This window comes from Pelodiscus sinensis, chromosome 6 (assembly GCF_049634645.1).
Source record: "Pelodiscus sinensis isolate JC-2024 chromosome 6, ASM4963464v1, whole genome shotgun sequence".
Lineage (NCBI taxonomy): Eukaryota > Metazoa > Chordata > Testudines > Trionychidae > Pelodiscus > Pelodiscus sinensis.
The window spans coordinates 699,104-725,284 of NC_134716.1; the positions used below are offsets into that span (position 1 = coordinate 699,104).

The following is a 26,181-nucleotide window of genomic DNA, read 5'->3' on the forward strand; positions in this document are numbered from 1 at the left end:
TGTCAGCCCTAGTGTAAAACAAAAGTAGTATGTCTACACAATAGCCAACCTGTGGAACTCCTTGCCAGAAGTTGCTACAAAGGCCAAGACTATAACAGGGTTCAAAAAAGAGCTAGTTAAATTCATGGAGGATCGTCTCAGAGGAGTAGCTGTGTTAGTCTGTAACTTTAAAACCAACACACAGTCCTGTGGCACCTGAGAGACTAGGACAGGGGCTACGTCTACATGGGCAGCGTCTTGCGCCAGAACTGTTTTACGAAAGAGTTCTCATGCAAAAATTCTGCCACAAAAGCACATCTACGCTGGCCTGTGATTTTGCACAAGATTTGTGCTTTTGTGCAAGAGCATCCACGGCAGTGCGGACGCTCTCTCATGCAAGAACCTCTGATGGCCATTTTAAGCCCAGGGGCTTCTTGTGCAAGACAGTCCTGCCTGGCTCCACACCCTCTTGTGCGAGAGCTCTTGTGCAAGACAGTCCTGCCTGGCTCCACGCCCTCTTGTGCGAGAGCTCTTGTGCAAGACAGTCCTGCCTGGCTCCACGCCCTCTTGTGCGAGAGCTCTTGTGCGAGAGGGCGGGACAGACTGAGGCTGGGAAGAAGCCCTGTTCTCCCCGTGCACTGCACGTGCAAGGCAGGCAGCTGGCACGTTTCTGCACAGGAGCGGTGCCCACGGGCCGCCAGGACCCTGCCCCGCGCAGCACCTCGCGACCCCGCCACCTCTCAGCCAGGGCGGCGCGCCCGCCTCGCGCGCCTTTTATAGCGCAGCGGCCCCGCCCCCGCGAGGCGCACGCGCCCTTCCGCCCGCAGGCCGCGGCGCAGGCGCACGGGGGCCGGAAGGGGCGGGGCTCGGGCGGCTTCCGGCCGGGCCGGAAGAGCGGCGCGGGGGCGGGGCCAGCTGCCGACGCGTCCCGCGCGCTGCGATGCTGGCGGCCGGGCGCGGCGCGGGATGAGCGCTCCGCGCGGGGAGGCGGGCGGCCCCCCCCGGGCCCCGCCCCCGCCGCCCCCCGCCCGCCGCGCGCCCGGCGCCGCCCCGCCCGCCGCCCCCCCGGGCCCGGCCGCGCCGCCGGGGGGGGGCCTGTTCGCCTGGCTGCGGGGCCGCTGCCTGGGCCGCGGCCTCTTCGTGGACCCGGCGCGCGACACCTTCCGCGCCATGACCGGCCTCTACAGCGCCATCCAGCCCGCCGACTCCGTGTCCCTCAGCACGCGCACGCACGGCGCCGTCTTCAACCTGGAGTACGCGCCCGACGGGTACGGGACCCCCCGGGACCGACCGGCCCCCCCGGGACCCCCCCGGGATCCCCCGCCACCGACCGGCCCCCCCGGGCCCCCCCCGCCACCGACCGGACCCCCCGGGACCCCCCCGCCAGCGACCGGCCCCCCCGGGCCCCCCCGCCACCGACCGGACCCCCCGGGACCCCCCCGCCAGCGACCGGACCCCCCGGGACCCCCCCGCCAGCGACCGGCCCCCCCGGGATCCCCCGCCACCGACCGGCCCCCCCGGGCCCCCCCGCCACCGACCGGACCCCCCGGGACCCCCCCGCCAGCGACCGGCCCCCCCGGGCCCCCCCGCCACCGACCGACCCCCCCGCCAGCGACCGGCCCCCCCGGGACCCCCCCGCCAGCGACCGGGCCCCCCCCGCCACCGAGCGCCCCCCCCCGCCAGCGACCGGCCCCCCCGGGACCCCCCCGCCAGCGACCGGCCCCCCCGGGACCCCCCGCCAGCGACCGGCCCCCCCGGGACCCCCCCGCCAGCGACCGGGCCCCCCCGCCACCGAGCGCCCCCCGGGACCCCCCCGCCACCGAGCGCCCCCCGGGTTCTTCCCTCACCCCCCCCCCCCCCCCCGCCACCGACCGCCCCCCCCCCCCGGGTTCCTCCCTCACCCTGCCCCCCCCGGCTCCTCCCTCACCCCACCCCTGACCGCCCCCCCCGCGTGCCCCCCCGGGCTCCTCCCTCACCCTACCCCTGACCGCCCCCCCCGCGTGCCCCTCCGGGCTCCTCCCTCTTCTCACCTCACTCCGCCCCCGACCGCCCACCATCCTGGCCTCTTCTCTCCCCCACCTCACCCCGCCACCAACCACCCACGTGCCCCCACCCAACCTTCCCCCACCACTGACCTCTTCCCTCTCCCTGCACCCACCTCCCCCCGCCCCGACCGGCCCCCGTGTGCCCGCTGCACCCTGCCCCACGGGCCCACCCTCTCCAATTTCCCGCCCACTCCCAGTGCCCACCCTCGACCTCTTCCCTACCCCTGCGCCCACCTGCCCCCCCCCAAATAACGTAGTGCTCATCTACACAGCAAGCTCGTTATTTCAACATAATCACGGAATAATGGGCATCTTACTCCAACTCCAGTAACCCTCCTTGCATGAGGAATCGGGGAGAAGAGTGCTCCATTTCAAAATAACTGCTCTGTAGACTGGGCCAAAATGTAGAAATAAGCAATTTGCATAGCTGAAGTTGAATAGCTTACTTCCAGGTTAGCCCCCACTGTGTAGACGCACCCTCAGGGACTACTGGACCTTACAGAAGTCAATACCAGACCTTAAAGAAGAATAGATAGTGAGGTGGGTGGCAGAAGGTACTGACGTGATTTGTTAGTCAAGATATATAGGAAGGGGTTGTGAAAAATTTCTAACCAACCTAGCAGAATAGACTGGGCAGCATGAAGGCAGATGAAGGTCGTCATAGAAAACTATTCAGTATTCAGCGGTGGGTAGAAAAATAACTTAGAAATTGGGCTGTATTTTGGAGAAAATAAATGATATGGAGAACTTTATTTAAACTTGATGGTGTCCTTGCCTTGAATAGTGCATTTGGCCTCTTATCAAACCTCTCTAAAACAATACATGGGAAAACCAATTAGACAGCGAGGGAACCAAGAGGGTGCTCGTTAAAACTATGAAACCAGCTATTAAAACTAATATATTTACAATGTATATAATTCTGTGGAACTGGTATGTCATGTTATAAGATTAAAAGTGATTAGACATGGATATGAACAATAGCATTTGTGGATACAGTTTCAAATGAAAGCTACCAAGCATCCGCAAGGATTTGGAGTAGGAGAGCATTCTTCCTTGTAGGCCATGGGGCGGTAAAGTAGGTACCAGGACTAAACTGTCTTTTGGCCTGTCTTTGAATGAATGACAGGAACTATATTCCTACTTTTAGACAGCGTTAAAAGTTAAACTGTATTGTTTCCTGATTTTACAATCCCATTCCAGTGTCATTTGTTGTTCTGAAAGTTTAATCAGTACAAATCCAGTCTCAATGTGTGCTCTCGGGCTCCTGCTCGTTGATGTGTGTGAGTAAAGAGCTGTGCGGAAGCAGTTAGAGATGTCAAAATTAGTAGGCCAAACATTTTTGACCATTTCTTTCTTGCAAAGCCCATGTTGTTCAGCATGGTTCAGTGTGGCCAATCTCTTCTAAAAATGTCTACATTAACGAAGTGGAGGGTGCTCATGTTGCATGGGTGCTAATTCAGTAAGGAACTAAATCTGCCTAATGCTTTCAAGAATTGTTTTTTTTTTAAGTTACACTGCCAGGCTGTGTCTACACTGGCATGAATTTCCGGAAATGCTTAAAACGGAATACTATTCCGTTTTCAGTTTTTCTGGAGAAGGAGCGTCTACATTGGCAGGCTGCTTTTCCGGAAAAGCCCTTTTTCCGGAAAAGCGTCTGTGGCCAATGTAGACGCGCTTTTCCGGAAAAGAGCCCCGATTGCCATTTTCGCGATCAGGGCTTTTTTCCGGAAAAGACTACTGGGCTGTCTACACTGGCCCTTTTCCGGAACAGTGTTCCGGAATAAGGACTTATGCCCGAGCAGGAGCAGAATAGTTTTTCCGGAATAGCGGCTGATTTTGTACAGTAGAGCATCGTTGCTTTTCCGGAAATTCAAGGGCCAGTATAGACAGCTCGCAGCTTATTCCGGAAAAGCGCCTGATTTTCCGGAATAAGTGGCCCAGTGTAGACACAGCCCTCGGGTTTAAGTATACAACGATACTGTGCATTGGATCAGAGATTTTGTGTTATAAGGCTGAATCTTGGTTACCTTACCTATGCAAATAAACATCCCTGACTTCAGTGGAATTAATGAACAAGATGAGCACAACTTGGTTCAGAGAGTGGCATGGTATGTAAATAGTTTGGGTTCTGTTGTAAAACTAACAGCTGGTCACAGCCAAATGGAGAAAACTTGGCCCTGTTAAACGGCACCAACACTCGAATGACCACCTGTGCCATGTATGAGCCATTGAGCATTCGGGTTACAAGAACTAGTTCGAGGCCTGGGATGGTCTGTGTTCATTTTTGTGCCCAAAAGATAGCCCACCAGGACTACAAACAATGTCTTGAGCCATTCGAAAGCTGTGGCTCTCCACTGACAAGCAATGCACAGTATTTGTTGTGCAGTCATGTTCTGAGAACGGTCTTGTTGCTTTTCCACTTCCATTGGCTCTAGTAGAAGAGATCTCAACAGTGAGCACAATAGTAGGAAGCATTTATGGGGAATAAAATGGTGTTTTGTGTGATGAGATCTAAGTTTGCCTGCACTGGGACTTGTGAACGGGCATAGCTGTAATGAAGATGTGCTGCACAGGTGTACAGTGACATTTGCAGTGGTGCCAGTGTAGCTTCCCTGGTACAGAAATACTCATGGTAGACAAGGCCGAGGCCTCTCATCACATGTCCCATGATCCAGGACTGATTTGGGAACCACATTGATACTTGGTGCAAATTAGCAAGCATGGACCTGCTAGCCCCAACAGTCTCCATGGGATCATTCTGTTAGTTGAAGATTTGATAGCACATTTTTCCAGGAGCTGAAGTACCTCATTACACTACTCTACATGACTCCAGAATCCTGTTCTGCTGGGGAAATCCTTAGTGTCCCACTTACGGCAGCTCTAACATCAGTTGGCATAGCTCTAGTCATGCAGTGTCCCTCAGCTGATTTTAGTACCATAAATGTCTTTCTGGTAGTGAAATTTGGGATACCTTTGGCTAGTGCAGAACCAGACTGCCCCAAAAGATTATGGCTGCCTTATCCTTATGCACCTCGCTGGGATTTTTGTAACTTGTCTTGCTACCATTTGCTTTCCTGGTATTTGTGAGCATGCAAAGCCCTGAAAAGGATCTTAGATTCTCTGATTCTGAGAACAACTTTTGATAGCTGTTAACATTAGTGAACAGGTACACCTAGACCATGCCTCCACTGAATTTACAGCTAACACATGCTAGCTATCTCTCTGCAAAACCCGTGTGAAGACGAGACTTTGGATGGGGGGGCGTGAACTGAATTGGGGATGTTGCTCTTGCCTATGCACAAGATGGTAAAAGCCACCTGTGTCTTGTCTCCACTAGGATTGTACACTGTGCAATAGCTGTCCCACATTAGTTTTAAATAACCACATTTTTGGCCACAAAGACACGCCAGCCACAGTTAGTGGTGACAGATTTCCAAGCAGTTGTCCCTCTAACGTCTGTGTTTTAAATCTGTAAGATTTAATAACTTACATGAAAGGGCCGAGCTGTTATGACAGAGAAAATCAGTTTGACTTTTTGAAACAGCTGCCTGAAATGAAGTAACGCTCTGGGTTTGGTTAGGGTGAGTAAATGTCCAATAGTTTAAATTGCAGTGTGTGTTAGTTTGAATGCATGTATTACAACGGGCAAGGTAACACATGATGCAGATTCTAGAGCAGGGGTGGGGAACCTGGGGGCTTGATGTGGCCCTTGGCTTGCCTGGATCCGGCCCCCAAGGCTCGGGCTCCTACCCAGCCCTGGGAAGTCCATGCTGGCACTCCAGTCCCCTCCCTCCATGCCTCCAAAGGGCTAGAGCGCACACAGTCTACTAGCCTGAGCCACCCTAGGCCCTGGTGTGCAAGGGGAATGGGGGGAGTGTCTTTCTCCTTCTCAGTCGGGGGCCCCATCGGTGAGGGTGTTGTGGGGGTTTTTTGCTTCTCTCGTGTGTGCAGCCCCCTTACTGATTTTTCTGTGGGCATCTTCAGTACTACTCTTCCTCCTTTCCGTCTACAGACAACACTCATTAACCAGTCAGTACACACTTGCCCATTAGGAACCTCTAGCGTAGACTATAAAGCGCTGCACTGATGGGGCAAAGGTCCCTTTGAAGAACACTGTAAAACTACTGAAATGTACCTAATTGTCATCCAGCCATGCTGCATGTACAGTTCTGAACTGGAAACCCCATGTGATCAGTCCAGTGACTATGCCAGCTGTGCGGCTATGTATGCCAATAGCCAGGCAGCGGAGGAGAGGGAAGCTTTCTGAACAGGTGATAGAGGAATTGACTGGGTAAGTGAGCGAGCAATAGGCCAGTTTGCACTGTACAGTCTCGAAGTAGGAAAGATTGGAGGGATGAGAACTTGTACAATGTCAATCAAGACAATACTGATTTGTGGAATGAGCACGTTTAGTAATCAGACAGCTGTAATGATTACTTGCCCGTGTTTGCAGCCCGCATTTCTGTTTACCAGCTGCAAGATGTTTCTCTTTCCCTTTTCAGGTCAGTGCTGACTGTTGCTTGTGAACAGACTGAGGTCCTGCTTTTTGACCCCATATCTTCAAAGCACATCAAAACTCTCTCTGAAGCTCATGAGGACTGTGTGAATAATATCAGGTGAGTATCATGGGAAACAAAGCCATACGCCAGGAAATAGTATGCCAGTGTTTTCCCTGACAGTGGGTGTGAATGTGTTCGTGGTGCTGTAACACGACATATCCGTCCTCTGCTCTTCTGTGTTGTGTCTTGCCAGCAGTGCGGTAACCTGCATCCCTCGCCAGACTGCATCTTGTGTGGAGGGGAAAAGTGGATGGGCAGTGTTACAGTGAAGTAGACGTGCAGTGTAATAGTGAACATACACACGCAGCATATTAGGGGTATAGAAACTTGGTTAATCAGTTAACCAGTTAAACCTTAGGGTTAGTGCTTAGGGCTCCTGCTCCCAGTAGCTCCAAGCAAGAGGCAGCTGGCTTCTGCTCCCGGCCGCCTCCCCGTGCACAGGGCGGGCAGCTCCCATCCCCCACAGGGCAGAAGGAGCCCGCTGCCAGTGGCAGGCCCTGAGTGTGGGGCTGCTCCCAGGTACCAGCTAACCAGTTACCTGTTTACATCCCTGCGATGCACCTTTGTCCCTTTAAATGTCAGATTGGGGCAAATCTAGCTCGAAGAGGGAATGTTTCTGGAGGCAATGTAGCGGTATAGTGATGCACAAAGGGGTGGAGTGCCAACTGTGCAGGCAGTGCCTGGCTTTTGAGTGCTTCCCAACACAACTCAGTCGGTTAGTGTAGACTCCTTGGTAGGGAATGCTTTAAGATTTTTAATTTCCTTTTGTAGTGGGAAGTGATAAGGAGGAAGATGAAATGAGCGGCAGTGGGAGGAAGAAGTCTGGGAGCAGAAGTCAGTGTTTGGAGAAAGGCAGACCTGACTTCCTAGGATGGCAAATCCTAGGAACAGATTGCACAGGTCTTTCTCAGTCCTGTTAGGTTTTTAAAAATCTGTGTTCAGTGCTGCACAGAGCTCCCTCTGCTGGCTCTTGTAGCCCCAGTGAGCTGTGTTCTCAGAGTTTTACTGTCCTCTGCAAGAGGCTGGGAAGGAAACTATGGACAAAACTAGTAAGGAATGAAGTGTTTTCATTAAAGATTCTGGACAAGTGAAACAAAACCAAGCCACAGATCTGTAATCGCTTTAAATATTGTCATGACTTGCAGTACCATGGAAGAGACTAAGCGAGGAGGATAAAAGTACATATTTTGCTATGCCCTGTGCTGGACTAACTCTCCTGTATTGTTCAAAGGCATCTTTATACACTTCTCTGCCATGGAGCCCAATTTTTAGAAATTCTTGGACTCAAACGACTAATGCAATTACTCTGGGTACCAGAGTAAAACCCAGCCCAGATTTAGCTGCAGAAAATGACTAACTTTCTTCAGTCACCAAAACTGAAACAATCTGCTTTTGTCAGTAATGTTACTTGGGCACAATGAAGCGAGGTCTCCTTATGCTTGGGTCAAAATCCTTTACTAACTTTGATATCTAGGTGTCCTGTATAAAACCCCAATGAAGATCCTTGCCCAGAAATGTGTGACGTAGCCAGAAAATGTCTGGCATGAAATGCCCTGGCTAGCACAGCTGGATGCATGGGGCAGGGTTTAATAAGTGGGTTAGTAATGGCAGGCCTCTCAGAGAACATGTTCTGTTTCGTTGAATGGCGAGAAGCTAGTGCTTTTGTCTGGCAGGGATGGAGGGCCAACATGGGAGGAAGAGTCAAAGGAAGTGGTAAGGAAGGAGGAGCGGAAAGAGTAAAGAACAGTAGCATGTCATCTTCATTCAGTGAAACCTACTTGAATATTGCGCTGTCTACAGTGTGGAGCCTGGGATTCCCATCTCAGCAGGCTCCCTGCTGACCAGAGTGTCGCAAGTGGAGGGCTAGGCTAAATGAAATCTGACAGCCTAAGAACACCCTTCCAGCAAAGAGGCTTCCCAACGGGAGTCTCTTCTCAGTGGTGGTCCCAAAGCTGGCTGCTCTTGTAATGCTCATGTCTCGCTTCCACCTCCTGAACTGTACTCAAGGCAGTTAAAAATACATCCAGTCCTTTCCTGGTCTCCTCCGCACGGGGCTGGCAATCTGAGTCAGTCTTGGCTGCCTGATATGACTGCTCTAACAGTAGCTGCTTGTTTCTCCACTAGCTAAGATGTTTTGTTTTATTCCCCTGCCCAAATGTTATTTGGGAGATCAGTGTCACCAGTGCGACCTGAAACACGTTTGGTTCCCTTTTCCATTTCGTTGACAAACCTTATAAATCCAGTAAACGCTGCACGTCTTCCATGGCAGCGTGGCTTGGGGTTGCTCCATTCCATCCGTTTATTAAAAGCTTAGCCAGTATGCTACAATCTGCTAGCGCGGGGTAGCAGGTCGTGGCAACCACGGAGTCATTGCAGTAGGAGCACATGTGCAGCGCGGTGGCTGCAAGTGCTAATGGATGTGTAACACAGGACTCTCTGGGTGCTGGGGGCTTGCGACACATCTGCACTGGCACATCTGTGGCCATTGTTGGAATGCTGTGTCCTGTTCCCGGTCCCGCCGTGGGAGAAAGCTGTTGATAAACTGGATGGTGTTTGGAAGAGCCACAAGAATGGCTAAAGGAACTGGAAATATAAGTTATTGTGAGAGACTCCAAATGCTCAGTCTATTTTGCTTAATAAAGAGTAGGCTCAGGATAGGGATTCAAGCGACTAGTCGACTATCCAATTAGCAAAAGCTTATCCGATAGTCAGCTAGTGACTCGACTAGTCGCTTACCTCCCCTTGCTGAATTTACCAGAGCGAGGTAGCAAGGGGGGAAGCAGGATCCGGTGCTGAGGGGGGAGCTGGCTTCACAGCCCCCCGCTGGCCCCGCACTCGGAGGCATTTGGCTTTCGAAATGTACAAGAGCCCTCCCAGCGCTCTTGTAGATTTCAAAAGCAGGGAGCACTGGGCTAGTGGACTGCTTGAGTCTCCTGCCGGCAGGGCTCTTGCTGCCTTTCCAAGGCGAAGATGCCCTTATTGTCCAATTGAATAGTCGATGCAGATTACATCGACTATTCAGTTAATCTAAATTGAACATCTTTAGTTCCGCAGTGTCTTGATTAGTCTGCAAGTATCTACCTGGGTAACGGAAATGTGACTGCAGGCTCTTCAGTCTTGCACACAAATATCTAACCAGATCTAATGGCTGGAAGCTGAAGCTGTGTGTTTTTAATAGTGAAGGTAACCAAATATTGGAACAATTTCCCAATCGTGGTGGTGGATTCTCCACCACTGGAAATCTGTAAAATCAAACCAAAACATGCAGCTCGTTCAAACAGGAATTAATTCAGGAAAGGTCTGTAGCATGTCCAGGAGGTCAAATTAGGTGATCACAATGGTCCCTTTCTGGCTTGATAAGCTGTAGAAACCACTAGTGGGTTTTCTTGTGACAGTTGTTAAGATGTGGTCCATGCTACGAAAAAATATTGCCCTCCCCTGCCATATTTCCATAGAGCTTGTTGACGGCTCTCTAGTTTGTGTTTTGCGATGGAATATGAAACTGACACTTACATTTTTGCCACAAAAAGTGGTAAGATTCACACCACTGACCTGTCTGCTACTGTAAAGTATCAGCTCTTGGTGTGTAGCTTTCTTTTTATAAATAAAAAACTGTCAACTTCCCAGGTTCCTGGATAATCGACTGTTTGCAACTTGCTCGGATGACACTACGATCGCGCTTTGGGACCTGAGGAAGCTCAACACAAAAGTGTGCACGTTACATGGTCACACCAGCTGGGTGAAGAACATTGAGTATGACACCAATACCAGACTACTAGTCACATCAGGCTTTGATGGCAATGTGATCATCTGGGACACTAACAGGTATGTGGATATTCCTGGTCAGGAAAGAGGTGTGTAGGGAAAGGGCTCTTTGAAATAGAAACATTCCTCTTGGGTGAAACTGCTGCTCTGAACGGACATGTCGCACGTCCTGTCCCTGGTCGCTCCTCGGCCTGTGGCGACTATCTAGAATCAGGCCTGCCTTCTTGTGCTGAAGATCTGGCAGCTAAGGGGAGGCTGTGTGGGTGAGATTGACACCACGCGGGAAATGTGCTGTATCAGTCTAGAAATACAAGTGTGCCCTTTGGGACTCCAAACCCCCTTTAAAGTTGGATTTTAACAAGCTCCATAGAGAACGTACATGTGGTGAATGAGTCCGTGGGGGAAACAGCTGCTCAGCATGTGAAAGTCAGCTCGTGTTTCAGAGTGGACCTGTGGATGTCAGACTCTAGCGCTAGGCTCCTCTCTCTGCCAGTCTTGTCCCTACTCATCTTCCATTTTGTGCTCTCCAGGTGCACCGAGGAAGGGTGTCCTCACAAGAAGTTTTTTCACACCCGTTTTCTCATGCGCATGAGATTGACACCAGACTGTTCAAAAATGTTGATCTCCACCTCCTCTGGCTATCTTCTGATTTTGCATGACCTGGATTTAACCAAGTCCCTAGAGGTTGGCAGCTATCCAATATTAAGAGCCAGAAGAACTACATCAAGTTCAGGTGAATTTTCTAGTAAACATCTGTATGTCGTGCCCACTTGATAGAGGTATTTGTATGCTGGTCCCTGGGAGGAATGGCTAAAAAGAATCTAACAAGGAAGTGGCTCTGACAGCGATTTTTCCTTGTTCAGGAATGACTCGGGCTTATACTATTGGTACATGACAGGGCGCCTGGTATTGAGTGATACTAAACAGTGTGGCTATCGAAGGTATCCAATGTAAGGTCTGATCTACGCTATAAAATGAGATCAGCCTACCTGTTGCTCACGGGTGTGATCTACCCAGATACCTAAGCAGTGTAGTTCAGCTGACCTAAGTCCCCATATAGACAGGGCTGGAGGGGTCAAACAACAAAATTCTTCCATTGGTCTAGCTGCTGCCTCTTGGGGAGATGGGTTACCTGTGCTGATGGACCAGTCCCTCCTCTTGGCATGGGTACTATCTATTCAAAAGCATTGCTAGCATTTGAAGGGCAAATAAGGGCTAATAGGAGCCCACCAGCGAGTGAAAACGTGCTTCATGTTGGTTGTTAGCAAATTTGCTGTAGTCACTAGTAAATGGAGCGGTGGTTTCTAATTGCGGTTTGCCGGTCATACAGACCCTGAATCCAAGGGGAATTTTGTTGTTCGGCTCCTTAGCAGCAGTGGCGAAGATGCTGCGGGTCAGACCCTGGACCAAGCTATAGCTGTATCTCAAGAGAGCTGCACAGGTGTGAAAGAGGGGCTGTTTCAGCTCTCAGCATCCATTATTGAAGAAGCATGAGCAGGAGAGAACCCCCGCTCCTGACTTAGATTCCAGGTTGGGTTTGTAGTACTGGCAGGCAGTTTGGTGATCAGCTGTTTGTGGTTGAAGGCCCATCTAGCACTGGCTTCATTAGCGAGACGTATTTGATCAGGGCTGTGCTGGTTCACATTCACAGGAGGTTAAAATGAAATACATACAAAGCAAAAGAGCTTATCTCATCGATTAGATTTACATGGCTGCTACTCTGGTTTCAGACGTGACAGCTACCAGTTCATCTGGTCCTAGACCTGTGGGCTCACCGTGCCACCAGAATGATTCCAGTACGCTGTCTGAGAAACACATGTCACGGCCCTCCCAGCGAGAAGGTATGTTAAGACTAGAATAAAATGCATAGGTTCTCGTCAGTAAGTGGGGTCCAGTGACTAGCATCTGTTAAGTTTTATATACTTCCTACCTCTTGTTGCTTAGGCTGTTGTAAAAATCGTATTGGTTTTACGCAAATTCAGTTCTATATGACATCAGAGTACGGAAGGTGATGTCCGAAGTTCTGAATTTATTGCTTTCAGATTTCAAAAGAAAGACAAGACGCCTATTAGATATTTTACATTTATGCAGAACCTTTATCAGTGGTGCTCAGCAAAAAGGAACAAACCTACCTTGAGATCCAAATCCCAGGGTGAGTTTTCAAGGTTCACAATTATATAAACGATTTCCTTGTGAACTGAGCGAGGTTGATTAAGGAAGTCTCTCCTTCCAAGGTCTATTTTAGGGTTTCTGTGGAACTGTGCTCTTCTAACATATCTTGCAGTGATAACGAAAACCTGAATTCATGTGTGATTTCCTCTGTTTTTGCATATGCTTATTAATATCTGAGATGGGTTTACAGAGATTTCTTGAAAAATAAGTTGTCAGAACAAAATCAGGACCCTGGAGTTCTCACTGCTGCCCTTCAGCAAGTTACATAATCGCTGCCTCGTTGACTTATCTGTGGAATTGGTACAAATATTTCTCAGGGTGGTTAAGTGATGTTAAAGCCCTTACTCTCCTACCATGTGGTGTAGGTTTCAGATGTTTTGTTCATTTGAATGCCTTTTGCAATGTCATTTGGTTAATGGTGACACGAGATGGGAACTATTATGCAGTGATACTGCGTGACTTGTGGTTGGTATCTCCCTTCCAGGTGGATCTCCACGAAATAGTCTCGAGGTTTTAACACCAGAAGTTCCTGGAGAAAGGGACCGCGGTAACTGCATCACATCGCTGCAGCTCCATCCCAAAGGATGGGCTACTCTTCTTCGGTGCTCAAGTAACACAGATGACCAGGAGGTAAAAAAACAAAACCACACGCGGCACATACTTAAAAACATAGCACTTAGAATGAGACGTGCCAAGTCCTAGAACTAAATATCAAATTCCGTAATTGCAGGTGAACGTGGATATTGCATCTCCGTGATTAGCAGTGGGGTTAACTTTTTCTACTTACAATGCACTGTTTTGGATTGAACTAGGAATAGGGGTACTCCTTGGTGTTCAGTTTATGCTGTTTTGGAATCTTGGCACTGGTATTTTTGGGGATGAGGGGAAATTAAACAGTAATGTGGTGAGTCATCTGCTTTGCCTAACCTCCGTGGCATGACTGTCTCCAGGAGGCTTGCAGTTTGAATGTGTGCACCATTCCATGTGTCACATGGCAAGCAGGAGAGAGCAGTGATTGGGTGGGCAGTCGGCATGTGTCCCCGAAAGACACAATCAGGGAAGAGGAGCTTGCGCTGAGACTCTCACTCTGACAGTCAGGAAGAGAGAATGTACAGTTTCTCTCAGCCACCAAGGACGTCGGGCTGTGCAACCCTGAGTAGAAGTAGGCTGCCATGATGGGCTTTTCGACAGGCAAATGTCAACAGTGAGAGCCCCTGGAGCCAGGAAAAAATGTGCTGCCCTTGGTGAGAGAGGAGAGAGAGGAGGAGTGCGTATCCAGTATTGCCAAGTGTCTGAAGTGCCAGCGTAGCGAACGCCATCTCTTGCCAGGCCTGAGACCTAGCAGGGAAGAAGCATGTCCTATCATGTCGCATCTCTGACAGGCTTTGCCTGTGTGCTTCATGCAGGGTACCAGGTCACTCCACACCACAGAGCAGGAGGAACAAGCTTGTTTTTAATGCAATTTTGCCTTCAGGCTTTTGGTGGGGAAAACTACTCCTGCCAATCCAGAAGTTTGTCTACAAACGCTGAGAAGCATCAGATGATGCCATTGTTCTGAATAATTGTGCAGCCATGAAAGCCTTAGGGAGTGTTTATAAATAGCACGCGATGTTTGGTTTGTGATACGGTTTGGAGCCACAATACTTGGATGAGTGTTAAAGCCTGAGGAGGGAGTGTTTATAGCAGCATGTGATGTTTGTATGCATGAGACCCAAGTATTGTGACTACAAAGCTGAGAGCCAGCAGTCTGTAGCAAAGGTGATTGCTTGCTGGTAGACACCCTGGGGCATGTCCTATTTGCCTGACAGCAGTCCCTAAATACCTAGTATTTGTCTGTTGGAAGTTATCAGGCGATCTTGTTTAATCATTGGCTTATAAAAAAGGCTTGTGTGCGCTGCTCTAAGAAATCTGATATTACACTGCTGGCTCCTTAGCAGAATATCTGTGAATCAATGAATATCCTTCCCAAGAGACTTTGGTGGTAGAAAAACTGTCCTAGACTATAGGCCAGCAGGGGGGAGCTCGATAATCTTGCCTGAGCTCCAGTATATCACAGGCCTAAAACTTTTACCTCGTTATCCCTGTGATGGGCCTGATGCAGGTCTTCCAGAGAAGCATCCAGTGTTCATAATCAGTGGCAGAACATGCTGAGCCACAGCTTCCGCCTTCTCCAGCTTTGAAATGGTGAAAGAAAAACTGTCCCTGCAGTCTCGTGGCCATCGTGGGCCATGCTGGAGCTGCCCGGGGTGGTGTGCATGGAGATGGAGGGCGCGTGCATTCGGCCATTCTAAGTGTCACAGGGCCGGTTTTGAGAACACTTGCTAGTGATAAACCAGCTTTGTTTAGCTCCATCTGACCCACTTTGCTCCAGATCAAAGCCTCTCTCCCCTTCTGCAGTAATTCCTGGGAGCTTGGCAGGCTTACCCGGAGATGGATAATGACTAGCCACTCAAGCCAAGTGTATTTTATCTCATGCTAACGAGTACTTTCTGAAAAGGCAGGTTCCTCGGCTTATTCACTGGGAGTAGCCTTCATGGCCCTTTTACTAGAAACTGGTTTCTTGCAGCAGGACACCAGGCTGCCTCAGACCTCTCGGTGGACAGTTACAGAAAGAGTTGGACTCCAGTATATACACTATAACTTTCAGTGCAAAATTGTTACAGGTTGCTTTTGCAGCTTTGCTTGACATCTCTCATTACATGGCACCTGGAAATCATGACCATCCATCCATGCTTAAGTCTCACTGATCTCAACTCCAATTTGTCCCACGCATAAAAAAACCTCACCACCCTTACCTGCTTAGGATGCAATTTAAAATTTGCCACTGCTGGCTAGCAGGACAAGCAGAACACAGAGCTGCCCATAATGCACATGGGCTATTACCATGCAGCCATACTCGCACGGATACAGGGTTGCCTTTCCCTATCTTTGTGGGGCAAAGAAACATCCAAAATAACAGGGTGTTTATCAGATAAGCATAATGGGGGGATGGAGAAGCTGCTTTGTGAAGTTTGGGTGGTGCAGCAGGGAGATTGGTTACAAAAGAAGGTGGCAGTACAGCCGGTGTGAGACTGCATGGACAGATTAGTGACTCAGTTCAGTCTAGTGACTTGTTCCTCTTGCCTGTTGGCCAAATATCTAAAGGTATCGGTGAACAGTCTCATAGGTGCATCAGTCGATGAATCTTGAGGATAACAGACTGAGTTGGCTTTTCAGAGGATACCAAGCTTTGTGGGGGGGACACAGCTTGGACAGGTTAAGATCTAATAATGTTTCTGTATAGTTGTGGATTTTTTTTAAAGCTAGCATCTTCCATTGTTTTCCAGTCTTACAATACTTCAGTGAATTGTTGCAAAAAGTGAAAGTTGCATTCTAAACGTAAAGACCTTTTATGTTCAATGTGTTGCACATTTGCATTTGAATAGAAGTGATTTCAGAGCACCGGTAAAAATGTTCAGTGTTTCGCATTTAATATCTGATTTATATTCACAACTTAAGCCCCACTCCTACAAAAATGTGAATACGTGCTTCACTTTTAACCACGAGTAGTGCCCTTTGAGTTTGGTGAGCTGGCTTCACCCGTACACGTGTCTTTTCAGAAACAATGCCTTAAATGTGGCTCGCAGCGACCCATTTAGTAGCCCACCAAATACAGAAGGTGTGTCCTTATCCTCTCCCTGGCTTGAACCCCAGAGTGCCGGAGTAACTTTCGCTCTGGCGATTTGTTCAGCAGGAGATTGAGAAGCACACAGCATGAATGAATGCCTTTTCCTGGGAGAAACTTCCTAGCTCACCAGCACGCGGATTAATGGTAGCTGGGCCTAAGGATAACACACTGGCAGGGATCTTCCTACAAAAGCTTTCTCTAAGGGTGTGTCCAGTTTGTGTTGAGGTTCAAACAGTGCAAAACTGACAAATTGTGATCACAAACCCCATCGAGCCTCCCTCCTCTTGAGCGTTTCCTATGCTGGAGTAGGTGCGTCTTCTCTTCTGTACAGCAGCCCTGCATTTTACTGCCTTCTGTTCAATCCAAAGTTGCATTTTGAATGATGTATCTTAGCAACGACATATCTTCAGCACTGAGAAATACTGTGTCAATTTTACCTATTTGGATTAATTAAAGGGGGGAACTGGTTGAAGGGCTGTTGTGTTTTAACAAGCTCACAGCAGTAAGTGGACTCAGACGAGAGAGAAGCAAAGTGCTGGTTTAGTTCCTATGTCTAACTCGCTTTGCCTATGTGGAGGGTGAATTAATTTCCGGGTGCTCCTTGTGTATGTAGATGAATGTAACTTTCCTCTCTCCCCTGTCTAGTGGACTTGTGTCTATGAATTCCAAGAAGGAGCCCCGGTGCGCCCCGTCTCGCCTCGTTGTTCTCTCCGATTGACTCACTGCATTGAAGAAGCCAATGTAGGCCGGGGTTACATCAAAGAACTTTGTTTCAGCCCTGATGGTCGAATGATTTCCTCCCCGCATGGCTATGGGATCCGCTTGTTGGGATTTGACACGCAGTGTAGTGAACTTGTCGACTGTTTGCCCAAAGAAGCTGGTCCCTTGCAGGAAATCCGCTCTCTGTATTCTCACAAGGATGTGGTACTGACAACCAAGTTTTCTCCAACACACTGTCAGATTGCCTCAGGGTGCCTTAGTGGACGTGTTTCTTTATATCAGCCAAAGTTCTAGGCACATCTTGCATCAACAGGAACTTCTCGGATGTTTGTTTTTATAATTACTTCAGTTTGGTTGAAGTGTGTTCTTTTAAACAACCTTGTAAATGTGGACAAGATCATACTTGCTATGGTCTGTGGCCATAGCGATGAGATGAGTACTCGGTCCAGCACTGTGTGTGCTCTGACACTACAGGTCAGCCTCTCTGCGCTCTGTTTTCAGCCTTCCATGCAACCCTCTGCTTCTGATGATCCGGTGCCACTGGGCTTCCGTCTTTCTGGTTGGGTTTCCCAGTAGCATTCGTTCGTCTTTCAGCATGCCGTAGGGTGGTCTGTGTGGAAGATGCCCCCCGCTGGGGCTGAGGGAGTAGTTACATCAGACAAAGCCCACACGTTTCCTGCTGGTATGATCTTTCCTTGCCACGAAGGAGCTGGACTTCCTGACGTTCTCTCACTTGGCCTCTTATTGCTGTAACTTTTCTCTACAATAATTAGGTAGCAGAGCTGTTCTCTTACATACTGGATGAGTTTTTCCACAAAGAAGTACATTTTCCTTTCACATTATGATTAACTAGAAAAATGTCACCTTTCTGTAATGTTTTGCTCTAGTTACATCTTTTAGCTTGTTTTCTTTAGTAATGCATTTATTGTGTGTATTGCCAGATGGTAAAAGGTCAGGGTGCACACGCATTTCCTCAGTAAAGTCAATAGGAAGACATTGCCATGTCGAGCTGGGAAACCAGAGTTGACCTTTGCGAAAGCATTGTTTGGGATGACTTGGCATAAAATAAAATGCCCTTGGCAGAGCAAGCTGTGTCTGAGACACAATGGTTTCCAATTGCTGCCCTTACCGTAGGAAGCTTTCCGTGTTAATAAAAAAATCTTAATCACAGTTTGTTTTGAAACATAAGAAATGCAACACTCTAAGCTTCCTTTCGTGTTACCGAGGCTGAGCGGCATAATAAAATACCCCTTTGTTCCATGCCCGGCTCTTAGCTACCACCTTTGCAAAAGAATTGACCTGCAGTGAGTGTACTGTCGTTCTGCCAAACGAAGCAGTCCTTCAGCCTATGTTGCCGGTCAGGAGCAGCAAAGTATTGACTGGCCTCGTGTGTAATTATCTGGATCTGGCCGGATTTTTCAGCAGCAAGAGGACTGCACAGGTATAACTACTCAGTTTCACTTCTCCCCAGTGCAGTTACCCCTCTGAACAGAGTTGGTCCAGTAGCAACCCCAAGAACATAATGCTCTGAATGTCATTTTTATCTGCAGACCAGACTTACCAGCATGCAGGTGAGTGTATGTGGGGTGGGGAGAACAGATGAATGTACCTTTTCACTTTGGAAAGTGCTCCATGAAACCAGGAACTAACCTTCTTAAGGCTTGACAAGTGCACAGACTGCCAGGAAGGAGTTGTAGTCTCTTGTTTGGACTGAGGAGAAAGTACCAAGCTGCTGGAGGTAGCAAACCTTTCTAGGTGGGGACCCTTGATCAGCTCCCATGTCGGTGAGGTTAAAAGGCTGCTTTAAAACCCTCAGGCCATTTCACTGTTCAGGAGTGGGACTTGACCCTACAAATTGCCATGAGAGCCTGCTCTGTACTTACCTCTGTGGCTCCAGTAAGTGAAACACTCCCAGGACTTGGGTCTTGATTTGGACCCAATGAAATCGGGGGAGTTTTGCCTGGAGGAACTTACGTGTTGGTCCTCAGTGAGACTTACACACCAGTAGATTGACCCTTGAACAAAAACAGCCTGGAGAATACCCCCGGCTCTGGGCCGGAAAAGAAATGCCGACCAGTTCCAATAGATGAAGCGTTGGCAGTCTGCCAGTGGGCTGGGTCACTCATGGACCGCCCCGTCGCTGTGCGTATTGGAATGGGTCAATGGAACTCACTGGCAGAAGGCTCTGGGCCCTCATGGGAAAGCGTTGGAGAAATCGATTTAGGAACCCTGCTGCTTTTGAAGTTATTTGTATGAACTCGGGTTCATTGTTGCTTTTGGAGGAAGGCTACTCCGCGCCTGCCTCCTCCTATTTGAAATATCAGATGCTGTAGCAACAGATTGTTTGAGAACTGAGTTCAAATGATTGCATATGCAGCAAATGAGACGCCGAATTCCCTCTTTCCACACAGGTTAGTCCTGAATTCTTTAACCCTTCCCTACCCGCCCCCATTTCTTCTGTATGGAATGTAGGGATGTAACAGTGTAGTTGGCTAAATGATTCACTGGTAAGCAGGTGCTTATTGGTTAATGCCGTCAACAACATGCAACACTCATCACCCCCCGGTAAATTTTTTAGCAGACCGGCCGGCAGGCTGGCTCTGTCCCAGCATCGACCCCCGCTGCGGCTCTGCGCTGCAAGCACTAAGAGCTGGCGTGGGGATTGATGCCAGTTGTGGCACAAGCCTGGCTGCGCACCGACTCTTAGTGCTGGTAGTGCAGAGCTGCAGCGGGGGTAGCTGGCGGGACTGAGCGGTAGCAGTGCTACCCTTGATTGATTGATTGTGTGGTCGACAACATTTTTGCCATCTACACGATTAACGAATGACACGCTTCTTCACGTCCCTAATGAAATGACTACCTAGCAAGCTCTTGGTACAATAGCCTCGTGTTCAGAGGCGGCAGTGGCTCTTAGCCTAGCTGTACTGCCTGTTAATGGAGCAAAATATAGGGCTATCCCTTCGTCCTCGTACAGCAACCGAAGTGCACGGCTGGTTAGGCTCCAAATGGAAGGGCATGCCTTAGGTTAGCACCTGTGTCATTGGAGTGAAAAGTGGGTCCTAGATGGGCTTTTCCTTTCGCACTGGAGAGGCCCCCGGGAGCTCAGAATTGCAAAGATGGGAGATGTACAAGTCATCCAAGTATTTATTCTCTTGGTATTAAAAGCTTGTTTGAAACTGAAATGGACTAGGCTTTGGGAGCGAAGTCATTCTCTGAGACACTCGCTGCTCTTCCAGGGGACCCTCCTGCACTAGGAAGGACCCGTTTTTCAGCAGACAGCAGAATGATCACAGCGAATGAGTTTGCTTTCTCCTCAGTGGCTCCAGTGGGAAGCACGCTGCTCTGGGCCCATTGGTTACTTGTCCTATAAAATGACATCCATAATGCAAATTATTGAAATTAAAAATCCCTTCAGCCTCCCCTCACCTCTACATCTCTCTTGTATGGTTAATAGTCTGCAACTCCAAATTAGGATTTGTGAATGGGGGATGAGTCTGCTTACTAGCTATTTTCCCGGTCTGTGCTGTCAGGGACTCCACAACATGCAATTCTGCATGACCAGGATGCTAGCTTCTGGGCTGCAACGTAGCAAAAGCTCATGTGGCGAATGTCTCATTTGCATACAGTTTTAGGTGATTAGACTTTAAAGCAGTTTACAGAGGAACGGGAATGTGCTGTTTTCTTGTTTGCGTAGCAGAACGCCTAAATCTAAACTCTACTCTTGGAATGAACGGTAGCGGGAGATTCACCGTTCATAGACCAAACGATGGCAAATGGGGTTAAAGTTTGTACAGCTGTTTAGTACCGAGTTAATTTAAAAACCGGAATGACGAGTTTTCTCAGCCAGGATGCACACAGGAGGAGTAATATACCCCTTCAGAATGGTGTATTCTCCAGCTTTGCTTTCTGTGGACCACTTGATAAGCAAACGTCCTTCCCAAGGACCACCTCTTCCCAGTCTACTACACCTTGGCTTGTCACGTGATCTGCTGCACAGATCAAGGGCAGATCCTTCTGAATGGCTCTGAAGTACTGTTTCCACAGGTGTATTAATTTGAAATGCAGGAAAGCACCCTGGAGTTATTGCAGCTTTTTGTAAATTCTATTAAGACTATTGAAATTCCTTGAAATGAAATGCTCACTTTGCATTTTTAAATCTATGCCTGTTGATATGCACTGAGTATTGTTTTTAATTCTACCTCATTACGTGCTTTTTTTAAGGTTATTGCTCTGAAACATTTGACACTAATTTTTCGGAGAATTTCTAGAGAATTGTTACTGTATTGAATGGATGGGACATGTGGCCTATGACTTATAGCGACTATTTAAAATGTGCAGCGCCTGGAGGAGCCAGCTCATCACTTGGAAGAAAGAGGCCGTTGGAAAATGCAAGGCTGATGAGAGAAGTTGCCATTTTGGGGGGTTGATCATGTTGTGTGGTGCTTTGTAGTGTATGTATAGTGTGTTGTAGGAGCAGATACATTTTTATATTAAGACCAATTCCGTCCATGTATGCTGTAAGAATGTTGCCTAACTTTTCTGATTACATTTTGCAATAAGTTGAATTAGACTGATTAGATCATTTTAGGTTGTGATTATTTAACTCCTTGCAATGATAGCTGGAAGTTTTCAGTGAAAGCTAATATATTTTACTTTAGTGTAGTTAACAGTACCTTGAAACACTTTGTTCAGTGATGCGTAACTGACTAGTTATATGCCTTGCAGTTGTATCTCCAAAAAATAGTCACCATTTTTGTCTTTCTAATCACATTATCCTGCCTTATAGAATTAACGAAGTGACTTGCTGTGAGTTTTGGATTTTTTTCTAGATAGCAGAAAAGTTATACACTTGTTTTGCGTTAAATTCTGAAGGACTGACAATAACCTTCCTTCCCAGTGCTATGGGAGGAGCAAAATGGGTTAACAAATAGATAAACCCAGCATTAAATATAAATTAAGGTAGTGGTTTATACCGGTCATTTCGTTTTGGTCATCTTCTTGTATTGGTATATTTCACACCCCTCAAGTACTAAGCCTATTGGTAAATTTTAAAGTATTTCTCAGAGTTAGTGATTATCCAGAGTTAGCTGGACTGTGAAATGTGCAATATGCTTTCTAAATGCATGGTTCATATTCATTAGTTACTGTAGTAAAGTATAATTCTTCCATCTTCAGCATGACTGGTAAGCAGAAGCAGATCTCCATAGGAATGTTGACTTTTTAGAAGTGTTTATGAAAACCACAACTAGTGTGTTTTGAAGTCAGTAACTCTTGTAATTGTCCAGTGACCATATTGTTGAAGTGAAGTGCATTTTTCACATATTCCACTAGAGGTCAGATTTAAATCACCAGAGCACTGTCAGCATTTTTGGTAAGGGAAGAGGAATTACCGGAGTAGACATGAAATTTACATTTTGAACGTGTACCGCTCAGTGAAAAGATCTAGGTGGCATGTCTCTCTTATTTTGGGGGAGGGGAGAATGGGGGGAAGCAATGTATAGTTAGAGAGACACACTAAAGGATTAAAGCCCAAAACCTGGCTTGCTTTATTGTTCATCAGAAATTTCCTAGACAAGATTCTAACTGTTTACATGGAAAATGTACAAGTGAAAACGAACTTTTCATTGATCTTACAATATTGTATTGATAGCAAAAGTGCAAACACCATTCCTTAGGGATGCCACAAATAATGCCAATACAGAAAGAGGTTTAGGTATTGCAAAACTGAATTCTTTGCTAAACAAGTTCTGTGAAATTCATGCTCTTCATAATGCAACAAATACACTTGCCAGGTGGAAAATGTAAAAGAATCCTAGTTTCCAAGCTTGTGATTATAAATACATAATTCTATACCTAGAAAGGACAATGCCTATCCGCTGTTTTCCTATAATTTGATTGGAAGGGGGTGGGAGCAATGACGTGGTACTCAACAGGGTCTCCAGCCAATTGTAGAAGTCTTTCTTTTAATACAAGAGTAAGTTGTGTATGTAGAATATTTTGAAATACTCAAGGGTTCCTAGTCAGAGTGGGTAGACTTTTAATACGATACATACCAAGTAGCAGAGCTGTTCTAAATAGACTGTACTTGCTCCTATTCAGTAACTTGTACTGTTTGTGAACAGTTTCTCTTGCTTGCAAAATAAATGAAATCTTTAATAAAGCAATTCAGTGCATTTTGAAAGGCGATAGGTGCTTTTTTTCTAAATGTTCAAAGTTGGGTTATTTCATATTTCTAATAGAACCTCATGCCCTGAGGAGCTCTGGTTCCCGTCCTAGCCACTGCTCCAACTTGAGACTCACACAATACTCCTATAACCTCTTCCTTCCCTTTGCCAGTCCTTGCACACCACACGTTAGTGGGGACAGGCTAGTCACAAGTCTAGAAAATACCCAGTGTGGTTTGGCAGAGACTTCTGCCTGTGCAGAGAAGGGAGCACTACAGATTGTGCACAGAACCAGTTGAGAGGAGAAGGGGGACTTGCTGTCTGGCGTGAGCTAGCTGCTCTGTCTGTTCACAGCCAGCCTGGCGGGGTGAGGTTTGCCTGTTAATTGCAGCTCAGCCCTTTCCCACTGTAGTGTGGTTCTCCAGTGTTTCTGGCACGGAGTGTCAGGGAGGTGGACGCGCTCTCCTGCTGCTTTCTGACTGGTCCTGCTCGAGGACTGATGTGCAGCCATTTCTCGGGCACCGAGCCAGTCCGGTCTGGCCAATGTGCGTGGCAGAGGGGCAGTGCTGGCCTATGTCAGTGGAGGTGATGTGTGGCTGACGTGGCTAGGTCCCATGGCGGTGTCACGAGGGCAGAGCTGGCAATAGGGGGTGTTGCAGAGACTGGTTCCTGGCCTAGTGTTTGTGTGGTGTGTAGTTAGTGGTGTTTGCTTCAGATTGGGGAGCTGTCTGAGAGGACCGGCTTGCTTCCCATACAGTGGAAATCATATTGATTCCTTCTCCATAGCAGTGCTGTGCCAGTTGCATACAATTTAGTCTCAGCATCAGCTTATCCATGAAGCAGTCTGAGCAGGTTTCTTACTCGAGTAGTCATAATGTTTACATCTAGCAATTGTGCTGTAGGTTATACAATTGTCTGTGGGAATCACCCAGAAGTGAAGTAGAATAGCTAAATACCTCAGTTCATATTTCTGCCAAGTGCTATTGATTTCCCTACTGAATTTGATTGGGAACTTTTATCCGTTGCTGATGGCCTAAGTAGAGAACGGACTTGCTCTTGTGACCAGAAAAACCCCAAATAACACTTTTGGGACAAAATAGACAAATCCAGGCTTTAGCAAGATCTTCACTCTTGTTCAACTTGGTAATTTCTATAAAAGCTGAAACATCAGTTGTATTTCTATTAAGATGTCTTACTGAAAGTCTAAGGGGTTTATTTTAAAACTATTAGGGATTTTTCAACTTGGCAACTTTCATTTAATACATTCACTTCTAATCTTGAACAAGTTGCTCTTTCAAAGAATACTTAATTCAGACACATTTATGCAACTTTTCCAGCTCTCTCCAGAACTTAGTCTGCTAATTGCTTGCTCCTGAAACCACCTGTCCCTTATTTTGTCTTTGGCATCTCAGAATAAATGAGGGAAAGCTCTCAGGATGTTCTACTAATATTTGAGTGATCCCTATTGTCAATCATTCCATGGGACAGAGGGGTTTGCAAAAAGTCTGCTTACTGAAGTGATAGCTACAGCAAAAGCAAAGCAGGGCCTGGAAGCCTAAGTGACCCATTTAGAACACCTATTGTCAAAGTAGGGAGATGTCACAAAAATCTGACACGATATCCATGTACACGGGGTGGGAAGAAGCGGAGCAAGTGCTCAGTTTCACTGTGGTAAGTGTAGGGGGTTCTGACCACTGCTGCTGTGTCCACGCCCAGGCTGGGGATAGGGTGCAATGGAGGGGAAGAGGGCAGGGCGGGGATCCATGAAAAGCCATTCCCCGAATCATGTGGTCTCCTATATAATATGGTATGTAATAGAAAATGTCTAAGTTATTACATTAAGAGCTTGGCATACTGCTTTTCCTCCATTTTCATGCAGAGCCCAGATGTGAATAAGTCCAGCTAGCCTTACGAGAGTCAAATGGACTTCCCCACTTTGGCAAATCTCTAAATGCAGCCCTAAGTTAATGGGCACAGTAAGCTTGCTTCTAATTTGCTGCCTGTTGACCCAACCCACAGTCTTTCCAGAGGTATCCTTCCCCCCCCCCCCCCCCCCCAGGCTAGGATGTGGGGCTATTGTTTCTGTTGGGAGTTCTGCTCAGAAGCCTTAGTCCTGAACCAGGAGCCCCTTATGCTAGGCACTGTAAAAATAAAGAACACGCTAGTACTGCTCCAAAAAGCTTAGTGTAAGCAGCGTTCTCTTCTCCCTTTCCCATCTGTGCGCTTTAATCCATGGCTCAGTTTTGGGTCATTTGACACTAACACTTCTAGCACAATCTAGCCGCTGTAGTTACAAGACTAAACTCATTGATAATGGGCTGTACTCTGAACTCTAGTTCTTTCCTGCCACTCCCAACCCTGCATCCAGTAGTTTGTCCCTTTTAACACTAGCACTGCATGGTGTATGTTCCTCCAACTCACTGAACAGTCTGGACCTACTTTCATACTCATTTGTTTCATTCTATCAATTACCTCTCCCTAACTTGACACGTTAAGCTTTGCCCACAGTCTTTAGTCCAGCCAATAATCCTCATATCAAAGCATGGAAATGTAATTTCAGATACTATCTACACTTTATGAATCCCATGATATCACATCATCTGCATTTCCCTTAACTGGGAATGTAATAGTATAGCTGACTAACCTATAAGCTTGTGCTTATTAGTTAATGCTATAGGCTACATGCACCCTCCCGCCAGTAATTTTTTAGCAGGCTGGCCAGCAGCCCTGCTCAGTCCTAGCTTGTGGCTCTGTATAAGTGTATTAGGAGGCAGGCAGCACAGCTCAGTTCCAGCTTGCCCCAGGGTCCAGCAGCTCACCTCCCATCCCTCCCCCCACCCCCCAGGAAGAAGCTTCTGTCACCCCATGCTTCTGTATCAGCGGCAACAGCAAGAGGTGACAGGCAGCCAGTCTGCGAGGGGAGCTGGTTTTTGAACTGGCTTCTCTCATGGACCAGCCCCTGCCTGGCAGCCCACTTAGCATGGACTGGCAGGAGGCTCCTTGGGAGTGGGGTTGGAGTGCAGTGGCTGCTGGCCCTGGCCCTGCCCCTGGGGACTACAGACTAAAAATACAAGTATGAAGTATGTGCTACAAAAAATTAAGGCTAGGGA

General features: G+C 47.9%; 1 protein-coding gene across 1 annotated transcript; it reads left to right on the plus strand.

Moving 5' to 3' along the window:
* The first annotated feature begins 930 nt into the window (after window positions 1–930).
* On the plus strand, window positions 931–22,507 carry DCAF10 (DDB1 and CUL4 associated factor 10). Its single transcript, XM_075931236.1, has 7 exons — window positions 931–1,247; window positions 6,527–6,640; window positions 10,211–10,408; window positions 10,879–11,081; window positions 12,079–12,189; window positions 13,005–13,150; window positions 16,833–22,507. Exons 1-7 carry the CDS (start codon window positions 946–948, stop codon window positions 17,199–17,201), a joined length of 1,443 nt encoding a protein of 480 aa, XP_075787351.1. The 5' UTR covers window positions 931–945; the 3' UTR covers window positions 17,202–22,507.
* The last annotated feature ends 3,674 nt before the right edge of the window (window positions 22,508–26,181 follow it).

Excerpts from the sequence above, each read along its gene's own strand:
- DCAF10 (XM_075931236.1), top strand. The coding sequence starts at position 946 with ATGAGCGCTCCGCGCGGGGAGGCGGGCGGCCCCCCCCGGGCCCCGCCC. Across the intron at positions 1,248-6,526 it reads CTGGAGTACGCGCCCGACGG|GTCAGTGCTGACTGTTGCTT; the intron begins GTACGGGACCCC and ends TTCCCTTTTCAG. Across the intron at positions 12,190-13,004 it reads ACGGCCCTCCCAGCGAGAAG|GTGGATCTCCACGAAATAGT; the intron begins GTATGTTAAGAC and ends TCTCCCTTCCAG.